This window comes from Bombus bifarius, unplaced genomic scaffold (assembly GCF_011952205.1).
Source record: "Bombus bifarius isolate JDL3187 unplaced genomic scaffold, Bbif_JDL3187 scf7180000008165, whole genome shotgun sequence".
Classification (NCBI taxonomy): domain Eukaryota; kingdom Metazoa; phylum Arthropoda; class Insecta; order Hymenoptera; family Apidae; genus Bombus; species Bombus bifarius.
In genome coordinates, this window is record NW_022884487.1 from 801,648 (window position 1) to 814,082 (window position 12,435).

The window sequence follows — 12,435 nt, forward strand, 5'->3', positions numbered from 1 at the left end:
CTAACAAATACTTCATCTAATATTTTATATTATAAGGCACATATGCAAATGAGGTTACAGGTTGATAATAAAATAACTATAAAATGAAAGTAGCAAAGAGCCTTCTATCTTTACTAATCGAATAGTGTTTTATCTTAGTAATCTTCGTTGTTATGTTGAGCCTCTGTGTCAAACATATAATTGTAACTTGTAAGCTCGGATTAAACTTTTTTATTGCTGTATCTTAAGACGTCATTAGAGGGTTAACATCTCCATTTCATCCTAACAATTAAATCTCTAAAAAGTATTTAGTGATCTTGATACCTTCTTGACGAAAACTTTCACGAATTAAAAAATACAAAGTAAACCAAACGATTAAGTCCCTAAAACATTCGATACGGACAACGTTTATTGAGAAATTCAAATGTTATGCTTTGCGTATCTCAGCCTGTACATGTACATGGTCAAGCATGTAATTATTCTACGCAATAAACTGGCATTTGTTGACGTGTAAAGCCATCGCCCTCCTCCGTATTTAATCGAATATTAAGACAGAAAACATTCGACGTTTATTTAACCGGTTCATTTAGTCCGGTTCTTCCGGTACAACGGCGCCCCGTTGATTTCAATAATTACGAGGAGAAGCCATTGAGGCTTGCAGCTTTGGCAATTAGTACTTCCCATGTTGTCGTGCGATTACAAAATTTACGAGGGACAAATGGGCGAAACTTTCCGACGATATGCAAACTACGGCCTTGTTTGACCCATGTTTTTAGACATAAGTTATCGCTTGAAATAAAACGAGCAATTATCTTGTCAATAACAACGAAAGTTCCTGTAAAATAAAACATTGTTATTCGTTAGAATATTGTTCACACGTTGTTGGCCAATCATAATTATGCTCGTGCATCAATTTGTGCCATTATTATTAAAATATGTAATTTATGTTATACGTATAAGTAGTTATTACAGTATTATCTAAATTGTTGCGTAGTATCTTATTGAAATAAGCAAAGATCTTTTAACGTTTTATGTTTTCTTCTATTTGGGGAAAATATAAATATTCTGTTTGTTGCGTATAACTTATAATACAACTTACAACGTACAAAATACTATGTTTTATGCAAAATTATTGGAATTCATTTACTCCGAAAATATCTATGTAAAAAGATAGTAAACACGTATGAAGCTTATAAAAATGTATGCAATTACAATATTGTTTTAACAAATGGATTCGATCTGATTCACAAACGAAAGAAAAACTATGACTCGTGGTTTGATGTCTGCGAGAAACTTGTGATAGTAAAAACATTAGTTGTTCCCATACGGGGTTCCAATCTCGCGGCAGTAGCGCGAACGAATTGACCCGTAAATTTTGAACGTGCCATACACGGACGAAAAAATAGCATTCGAATCGTGTGTTGTTAAAGGTCCGTGAGAAAACGAAAAAAGAAAGAATGTCGCCTGTCAAATTCGTGTTGGCACAGTGAAAATTGATTTGTGCGCGATTTTTCAACGAACGTCCGAATCTGTTTTCACGAAACTGACAGAAAAATAAGAACATCTTCGAAATCATGTTTTCTTCGAATTTTATGTTAACTGCAAAAATTTCTGCCTGATTATCCTCGAAATATTTGATTGAAAATACTTTTCCTGTAAATGTTTGCTACTTTTGAATTTAAAGAGTGTTTCAAGAATGTTAGATAAAAATTTAGGCACAGGTTCTATGTGTTAAAAGAAAAGAAAAAGAAGTTGATATAATTGTCTTGGACAATAAATTTACTTATAAACTCAAGTTTGTATGAACCTTTTTCTTGCCTTTGATATATATAACGTGTATCTACATAGATACCATTTTTAGTCGACCATTTTTTAAAAACTCTATACATATATTTCAACATGGCGATATGTTGAAGTTTCTAGAAGAAAACACGATGTTTCTTCCACTTCGATCCCATCATCCACTTCCGGTAGACGTGGCTTTTTTTCTTTTCGTTCAAGCCTATCCGACCTCGTTCCTCGATGCTCTGTCATATAATAATTAAAAGAGCGCTGATTAAAGGCAGAAGATTAACGAGGCGTTCAGCTTATCTTATTTTCTCACGTTTCTTTCCTTTTTTGTGCGCAGAATGAAGCTGTGGTGGAGTTTGGCGCTGGTCGGTGTCGCCCTGTTGATGATCATCGTCACCACCAGAGCGGAATCTGATCTATGGGAGGAAGATGACAAGGAGGTTCTTGTACGAACTGTTCGTGGCACCAAAGAACGAGGTATATATTAAGTTTAATTAAGAATCTATATATACGTCACGTTGAAATAAGGTGAAACTGGTTCCGGAGATACATCTTTTTAATGTAATAAATTAAAAATGAGAAGAGAGAGAATCGAGGCTCCTCCAATTTCTTTATTTCTGACTTCGATTGAACTCCGGACTGGGAAGAAGAAAATTTAATAGTATATATTAGTCTAACATACCCTAACCCAAACCAATAACATTTAAATAAATTAAATAAGCAAATTAAATTGAGTAATATTAATTAAATCAAATCTAGCCCAAACCGATACCAATTCAAAATATGCATGAACTTTATATACGCGTAACCTTTGAAATAATGATCGTCGCGTCGTGAAATCAGTGTCCCCTCTTCAAAAGTCATATTTTATATAAAAAAAAAAGAAAAAAAATGGAGGGGAAACAAATCCAGAAATAAGAAACCTTCAAGCGTTTTTCGACTTTGATCTTTCAAATACAACTTGGTTTTCTGGCCAAGATTTATTTACGTTCTTCGAAAAGTCTTCATTAAAAGTTCCTTTGTAAGATTATGTTTTAGAAGATCAACGGGTAGAATTGAAATCTTGCAAGTTCAGCGTAGGGTCCGTGTTACTTTCGTCAAGAGATGAAGAAACTTAATATCCGTTAAGTGTTTACAAGGTGTTCGAGTCAGGCTGTTTGTTCGCAGAAAGGTCGGTGGTGTAGTATCATGGCGTCGGTAACCGGGTCCCCTTTAAATTTCGCTTCCACATGGAAAGAAGTCACGTCCACTGTGTATGCACATAGTTACTCTTTGAAACCTTCTCGCAGGTGTTTTATCTTCAGAAAAGCTCAGAGTTCGTTACCAAGTTTTAGGTTAGATGGTGTCGGCTATGTTTGTTAGAATTAGATCGTCTTTACCGAACTTTAAATGTTTAGACGGTTGTATCAGTGTAATATAGAAGATTGTATTATATACAGTAACTTACGGCAAGATTGAAAGCTGTGATAACATTATTATCCAAATTTTAGGTATCCAAATAATCACTCAAGTACTTAGGGTATCTTAAGTATTAGGTATGTATATATGGTTTAGGTATGTATATGTCGGAGATGAAAGAAAACCGGAGCCTTTGGAATTTTGGATAATCCCGCAACATTGTAACCTAGAGTCTACTATAGCTGTAATTGAACAATTGTAGTTATTCAATCCGATTGTAATTGTTCGAGAGTTGTGATAGTGAGCTTGGGCTCGAGGCGACAGTCAGTCGCCGAACGTAGCCGCGGTCACGGGATGAACGCTTTGTCTAACAAAGGCATGGAATAATTCTATAGTATATAGTAATTCATAGTATAGGCCTGTATTTTTTTTGTACGAGTACGTAGGGAACCCGTAACGGATGAATCTCTGAATTTTCGTAAAGAAAGATTAATCGACTTTTATCACTACCACGTACCTCATTGTCAACTTTATTAACATCGATCTCGTTTTCAGCGGTTTTATTACAGGCATTAATTATTTTTGTTTTACACATAGCGAGGCTATTTTGTGTAATATTACGTCAAAATCTTGGCTTAAAATTTAACGAGCAATCGCGATATCGTATTGTTAAATAACTATCAGCGAGAACATGAAAAGTTTATCTCTAACCACCGACACCTGCAACGGACAAGATTTGAGCGATACGTTTAGTACCAATATTTCTTATTCCTCGCATTACTACTATATCAATCGTTCTTTTGCCAGAAATTCTCAAGACTACGGATTCTTTAATTAGCGAACACTCGTCTCCGAAATCGGGGTAAAATGGAAACGACTCACCCGGATGGCTTGATCTACCAGTTGGCGCCTCCACTACGTAGAAGTCGATTCGACACTCGGTATTGAAATTATATTCAGGGCACTGCTTTGTAAAGGATTTTCCCCCATAATCAGATTGGTAGCTGCGCACCATGCAGCGGAGTCGAAAAATTGTTAGGTTCCACACTCGATTTTTGCACTAGCGACGGAATTAACTCGCGCACGATGGTCGTAAGCTCTTGCACTGTTATAACCGGCACTGATCCCCACTTCTGATGTCGGGTTTACATTAGAATTAGGGTTAGGGGCGTGAAACGAATCTTCGTTTGCGTTACACGTTGTCGTTATGCAATAGAGAAGACATTGACTAGTGCAAATACGATTATTATAGAACCGGACAAGTAACCGTGGTAGTTAGGTACTCGAGGAACTAATGACAATGATCCTAGGTTCAATAACGAATCCGCGGTCGACGGGATGATAGATGAACGTGCTCACAAAATTCACTGGTCGTAAGGGATTACTCTTTTCGTCGATGAGATAGCGAGAGAGAGTGCCACAGAGGAAAACTATATTGGGGTGTGTCTAAGGACACCAGATCATCGGATTCGTCGAGAAAAGCCTTCGTTCAGAAAGTAAGGGAAATTGGCGTTGCTGCTAATTGGTCAATCTCCATACCGGTGGTTAGAAAAAGATGCTAGCCGCCCTCGAGGGAAAGTTGCTAGTGGGAGACGCCGCTCGTTGAAAAATAGGTCTCCCCTATTTTCCCGTAGTTGGGACAAAGACTGTTTGTCTGTTTGAAAGACTTTAGTTGACTAAATCTTAAGATTTATAACGGGCCCTCGGGCTAGCTGAACATGCACTGCGGAGACGCATCGACATTTGGCAATCATCTTACTCGAAGAATAGGGTTTGCGTGTGGCGAGCTACGGGACAGAGACCGTTGGAATGTTTACTGTCGAGTGTTACAACTATTTCCTTTTTAAGGAGAGCTATAGAATTATTCCATGCCTTTGTTAGACAAAGCGTTCATCCCGTGACCGCGGCTACGTTCGGCGACTGACTGTCGCCTCGAGCCCAAGCTCACTATCACAACTCTCGAAGAATTACAATAGGATTGAATAACTACAATTGTTCAATTACAGCTATAGTAGACTCTAGGTTACAATGTTGCGGGATTATCCAAAATTCCAAAGGCTCCGGTGTTCTTTCATCTCCGACATATATATGGGTTTAGGTTAAAATATTCAGGAACGTTGAATATTTTAGCCGTTTCAAATACTTTTGATATCTACTTTAATAAATATAATATTTCAGATGGTTTCGGATCTTCAATATTTAAGAATCCATATACTTATTACACTTGCTCTAGTATTCACATACATACTCAAAAATTGTTAGTATATGATATATATTCGAGTACTCTTACCGTTTTAGATTCCATGCCATAATCTCAGCTACTAAATGTCTGTATTATACTCTATGCTCTTAATTTTTCAAGTAAATACATTCTTCCACCAACATAACCTCCAAACCCTTATCGTTCAGGTGACCTGTAAACTTCCTCCGCGAGTTTTTATCCTCGACATCTCTACGAACCAACAAAAAAAAAGACAATCAATCCTCAACTGACAGTAGTAAACAAAGCAGGAAAGAAACTGAAGATAACGCGACACATTGGCGAGGTCGGTCGAGCGTATAGCATATCAAGAAAAGACGGTCCTCGGTGCGGATTGAGCGGTGGTATCGCGAACCCTGGCTTGCGGAATGAAAAGCCTCTTTTGTCTCTATGCGGCTCTTTCTCTCATCTTTCGGGCTTCCTCTCCCGCGGCCAGGACTGGGAATACAATTGAAATATCATCCAGTGGCGCGCACCGCTTCATTGTCAACTAAGATCATTTGGTCTTAGAAATTTATTCGGTCCAGGATCGTGCTTCCGAAAGGTCACAGGCGCGGGCGTGAGAGAGGGAAGCAAGGGCTTTTCTTCGAGTTCCTTTTCAGAGCGGAACAAGTCGCCGAAAGAAGGGCAACGCTGAAATTCCAACTTCGAGGATCACATTGAATTACAGGTCGAGCTACGAAGCGCGCGCTATGGCTTTTAGTTGCTGCAAGTTTCTACTCGCACGTTTTCCATCCTCGTCTCCAACTCGGTAATTTTACTCTACCGAGTTCTTGCTTGTTCTAGGGGTGCAGGAAGTTGTATCAGAGATTCGACGTTAGAAAAAATAGTACGAAGGTTGTAGTTTTATAGTAGCGTCTATTTTTATTTAATAATGAGAAGACAACATTTTAAATATTGTTTCTTCTATTTTTGGTTATAGTAAAGTTTCCTTTTTATGTTCTTTTTGGGTTATAGTTCATTTTATATTTTATATTTGAAGCTTACGATGATTGTATAAAAGTTATTGTACATTAGCAATTAATATGACTATTTCAAACTTCGGTTCAATTTTTAAGATACAGATTAGTATTTCAAAATTTTTTTACTAGATTTTGAAATGTTATAGATTATAGAGAAAAAAATGAAATGATGTTTACACATCTCGAAGCCTGAAGCATTTCCTTGAAAATAGAAATTGAAACGATTTCCATTCCATGGAGAAACAGTTACAATTGTGAAAGAGTTAATCTGCCTAGGGCAATATATTGAATGGTGATTGAGGAAAGGGCTAAACTCTTATGTGGTAATTAAGTGCCGCCCTGTTTATTCGGAAATTTCTCTGTCCACTTGATCGGTCGTGCCTCCAATTATCTCTATTGACGTTTTGCATCTGTTGACGCAGCATCCGGTAGCCCTCCGTCGTGCAGATACGTGAAGGGTCAATGGTCGGAATGCGACTCGAAAACCAACACACGGTCCCGCACACTGAACCTTAAAAAGGGAGACAAGTCCTGCGACCAGACCAAGACCATCCAAAAAAAGTGTAAAAAAGGTAAGCCACTTTTATTCATTATTCATTTCCACTTTTGGCAACCCTCATTCTTTAGTTCATTCTTGATTTAATTTTTTTGAAGTTTATATGATTAGTAGACTGCGGATTTCTTTAATACTATATGCATTCTATGTATTTTTGTACTTTTAAATTTCCCATAAATACATAAATATTTACATATTAGTAAATTGCATATTAGTATTTACTGATTAGTAACAAAAATTGGAAAAATATTGTTCATTAATTAAGATGTTCTGAAAAATCACAAAATTATAATAAAATGTGATGTTTGACAAGGTAACAACACTGAACAGTATCCTATTTGATAGTACTAATTTTATTTATCAAAAGGATTTTCGCAAATTTTTTTATCAAAGGACAAGAGGAATTCAAGCAAATGGAATGACTAATAAAGGAGAGAAAACTCTATAATCGGAATCAGTTCTTTGTTACTTTCTCATCAATGAACATTAACATGCACTATTCCATTCCGAATTCTCTCATATATAATTCATAAAATTCGAGAAAAAGGCTATTTGATAAATCTGATAAGGGTATTTAACCGTGACATGCTTGTATTTCGTTGATTATAAACAATGCACGACGTGTCTTTCGCTAATTAATACACACTTTAATTTGGAGACACGAACGAGGTTGAATAGTTCTTTAGATAGAACGAGAGTTAATGGACCTGACTAATTAGCGAGAATCCCAGGAACGTCTTAATTAATTGAACGGAACGAAGAAGGACGCTTCTAGTTTATCGATAATTTCGGGCAACGGTGCACAATCCCTGTGATAAAGGCATGCTAAAATGGCCATGTTTCTGTGCGTAATCACTGTCATAATTGTGTTAGTTAAATTTGAAATCAGTCTGAAAATTCATATGCAAATTACGAGATATTTATTGTGAACATATATTTAGTAAAAAGATTAATGTTAAAAATGGTTCTAATGAATATATATTTAGGTTCATTAATATTTCCTATAGTATAAAAATAAAAAGTATAATATAAATATTTCGTATGATATAGTATATTTAAAACGTATATATATATATATATATATATATATATGTAGAAGGTTCCTACTTCACATACAACTCGAATATTTTTGCGATCAATTGTATATCAGAATGAATGAAATGAAAAGAATTGAAAGAAAGGTACATTGTGGTTAAAAGCTCGTTAAAGCAGCGCTATCAAACGTAGACTGGTCACGTTCAACGTACATACACCGACGTGGAACTTTTTAATTTAATGGACGCCGCTCCGTTTCCCCGCGTCTTATCGATCGAGTTAAATGTGACATTTAGGATCTGATCTATCGCAATGGCCGCACAGATATTTCGATTTCGTGCGACGACCATTTGCTTTAAAGGACGCCACTTTGGGAAACCAAATTAAAATAAATTGCCACGAATGTCAGATTCCCAGATCGATGCTTTCAATGTGTACAATGAATAAAGTGTCACCATCTCTTAGAAATTTCTAAAACAAAAACGAATAGCGAATTTAGTAGTATTTCAATAGAAGCAATTTTTCATAAAACCGAATAGGATATTGGTAAAAAATAAAAAAGAGAATCTATGGTCGTGTGTCGTGTTGTAACATGAGATGTGCACCGTTGTCGCCTTAACTTGTATCGTGAGTGAATAATGGAGTTTATGGCGTTGTGATTATCTCTGTGCGGCGGGGAATATAGCTTGCCGGTACGAAAAGGGCACGTGGAGCGGATGCGTGAATCAGCTGATGACGAGAGTGGACAATTTGAAGGCAAACAGTGACGCCTCCTGTGAAAAGACGCGCCGACTAACCAAAAGGTGTAAACCGGAGACCAACACTAAAAAATCTCCTAAAGGTATTTTTCTTGCCATTCTTCCTCAAATATAAGTATTAACTAGAAAAATGTATTAACTATAATCATTTAATATGATAACTGTCCATAAAGAAACAATGGAAAAAATAGGTAATTTTTTAAAAAATTAGTAATGTACAATTCTAAAATAACTAAATACCTATTCTGGAGGCATATTTCTACAAATCTATTGAAATCTACATTGATTTTAGTAATCGTAATAGATATTTCACCCCATTTCTTATCTCCGTTGTTTGATGGATATCGATTATATTTGTAACGTTAAAATAACTGCAAAATATCGTTCAAAATAATTTGAGTATACACCAGACGTACTATACTTTCGAACACAAGCAACAATGGCGCCAAGAAAAGATAATTTGTCATTGATATAATGCAACGGAGAGAAAAGGATGTTCCTTGAAATTTTATTAAAAGACGCAACAACCCTATTGTCTGAAGTTCAGAGTTCTGCAATGGTGCGTAGTTGTACTCTCAAGATCGACACTGGTGTCACGATTCACGATACCTCGCTTCGTCGAGCATGCTTGACGATGGCATTGACAGAGTTAAAGATAGCTTATTGAAGCTTTTTCATGCGGTCACGATCAGACAATAGCAGCAATAAATGTTCCGTCCAAATGTTTGAATAGGGAGGACATACGTCCAAGAAGAACATTTTGTTCATCGTACTAATCCTTTTTCTCAATGAATTTTCTTTTATGAATGTATTCTTTTTACTGGATCATAAAACATTCATACGAATAATGTATCAGATAAGTACATTAACGTGATTAACGCAGTTAATCGATATCTCGTTGTTCTAAATCGTGACCCGTAATTACTGAACTCATTCAGTTTTGTAAGTTACAAATTTATTATCGGCAATCGATAATAACGAATAAATCACACATGTACATATTTCAAAAATATCATAACTCAAACAATTTTTTCAGCAAGAAGCTATTTGAAAGCTTACGAAAAGATATTTACTAAGTTTACAAATACGTAATATTGGCAAAAAGAATAGATTCTAGAAAACAATAGTCAAATATTATCTTCGTAATTTTCCATTTTCAGCCCCTAATATCTATAAATATTTGAAAATTACGATTTATAATTTTAATGAAATTGTAATTTTTTTAGGAGAACGAGCAAGCAAGAAGTCGGGTAAGCAGTAAACAGAAAAAATCGTCGATCATACAAAATGGTGCGCGGCGATCTGTTTCGACAACAGGCAACGAAAACACAATCTTGTCTTTTCCATGTGAAACTCTAATTTTCAAACAGATACTATTTAGCGTGAGCGTATGAAATGAAATGGACGAAAAAACGGAAACGTTCTGTATTTTATAGTACTGGCAGTGATTGTAATTGAAAAAAAGAAATTTCTCAAATACGATCTGTAAATCTGACTTTCAAACGTCTTCGAACGTTGCTGTCGGTACAAGCTCGATCGTCGGTAATAATTATCGATCGTATACGTCGGCTGTTTTCAGAATTACTTCCATTATATGTGGCCAAATGTTATTAATCACTATGCGAATATGCAGTAAACAGCATAGTTGCATTCAATATTGTTCTTAACAGTTCTGCCGACTCTGTAATTGCTGTGTACCAATTTACATGTGAATATTACGGATCTTGTCCTCGATACAGTAGCATAATAAAGTCATTAACATTCCTTATTGTTCCTTATTATAATAATATTCTTTTTTAATTCTTTTACTTGGTTTCCATTTTTTGATTGTCGAGTCTTTAAATATAATAAGTAATTCAATGATTAGCCATAAATATAAGTGATAAAATAATTGATTGTTACTTCTTCTAAGAAAACCATCTTTCTTTTTTGTATTTTTTATTACGATTATTAGACTATGCTACTATACCGATGATAAAACGTTCCAAGATATAGTAATTGTATAGCAATACGCTATGGTAAACCTCTAGTTTCAAGAATCAACACGAAACTACTGCCGTTGAGATTCTTCGCGAAATATATTCTTGCTAGAATATACATCTCGTTACGAACCCATTCGATTTTTCAGCGTTATATGATTATCGATCATAGCGTGCTAGAAATCCCCAGTTAGAAGTAGTTTATCTTTTTTTTTAGTATGCGTCGAAAGATTAAAGGAACGAAGGATTGAAGGAACAAAATAATAAACTCTATGTTTTTAAAATGCCCATTAACTTTGTCTTCCTCTAAAGAATAAACGATCTCGCTATTGACGCAAATATTCAATCCATTGAATCCGCTAGAAGTCTTTTCCGCACACATTCTTACGCGTAATGTGTTTTAAGCTGACTCTCTGTTCGGTTTATTTTTTCATTGACAATATTTATACTTAAAACCAGGTACAATGTTTGTGGACAAAGATTATATCTTCTCAACTGTCGCATAGATAATATACAGTGTTCGATGTTAACTATGTCTTATACATCCAAAGGTTTCCAAACTTCTCGGACGTTTTTATTTTTATTAGGACATAATCGAGGTTCCAACGCAATTCATAAATTTAATTATAATAATGATAAAAGAAAAGAAACTACTCTTTTGTAAGGAAAGGAATTATAATTAAAACTAAATAAATATTTCTCGTAATTGTTGAAATGAAATAATTTGGAAAGTGTTATTTAAAAACTGCCGCGTCCTTAAGTTTGGGAATCAGCGACTTACGTAATAAGCACGATTTAATAATTATTACCATTCTCCGATATGTACTAATGATTCTTCTCGACAAGACGTAAACCTTGCATAAAATGAAACGTCGATATATACAGTCGTTATATGTGTCTCGTATTATCTCTGAATGGAAAAACTTAATAATAACGAAAGCCAAATGAGCATGAAAATCAAATTAACATAATGCAAAGTCTCAAGCATCTCGTAGATCCGGGGGCTAATTAAATTAATTAGAACTCGTCTCTACGAGGTGTTCCATTGAAACTATAGAAATCAAACCTTTCCCCCTCCCCAGTACAAGATTGTATTTGTTTTTAAGTCTAGATGTATACAAAACAAGAGAAAAATTCGGCAAAGTCAAGTCAGCTGATTCAGGTAATGATGCTGGATATATACGGCGTATCTGTATAAAAAGAAAAGTAAAAGGAACAACTCAGCGAACACGCGCACTATACGGATCGATCGTATTGATCGGTATCAATGATCGTAGATTAGACTACATATGTACATCATATCATCATTATGCATAAAAAAAAGAAAAGATAAAAAAACGAATCTATCGATAGAGTAAGATAGCATTACGTTCTATGGATTCTTCTAATTAACTACCATTAAACGTCTACTAAAACGTAATTAAATAATAACATGCTTGACCTCTATTTGTGTGGAACTCGATGGGAGTTCTTCGTGTTTTAAACGCATTGTAACATAGCATAATAACGATAGAAGGTACGCTAACGATTAGAGATTAAAATTGTTCTTAAAACGCGAGTGAAGTATCATGGCGAGAGGAAGCGTTAATTGCTTTTCCAAATTTCGATCCATCATTGTACTTGCAACATAATCAAAAGTCTTTCCAATTTTGTGTTATTGAATTGTTTGATTATGCCATTCGAAGTTTTTTAAATCATTCATAGTATTCACGTTAAT

At 35.3% G+C, this 12,435-nt stretch overlaps 1 protein-coding gene across 2 annotated transcripts in view; it reads left to right on the forward strand.

Annotated features, from left to right (window-relative positions):
* The window catches only part of LOC117209095, a 44,962-nt gene extending 34,455 nt beyond the window's left edge, over positions 1 to 10,507 (forward strand). For both annotated transcript variants that reach the window (XM_033450701.1, XM_033450702.1), the window contains exons 2-5: positions 2,108 to 2,247; positions 6,813 to 6,962; positions 8,667 to 8,822; positions 9,966 to 10,507. In XM_033450701.1, coding sequence (XP_033306592.1) covers positions 2,109 to 2,247; positions 6,813 to 6,962; positions 8,667 to 8,822; positions 9,966 to 10,000 — 480 coding nt within the window. In that variant the 5' untranslated portion in view covers position 2,108 and the 3' untranslated portion in view covers positions 10,001 to 10,507. The remainder of the gene's footprint in view (positions 1 to 2,107; positions 2,248 to 6,812; positions 6,963 to 8,666; positions 8,823 to 9,965) is intronic.
* The last annotated feature ends 1,928 nt before the right edge of the window (positions 10,508 to 12,435 follow it).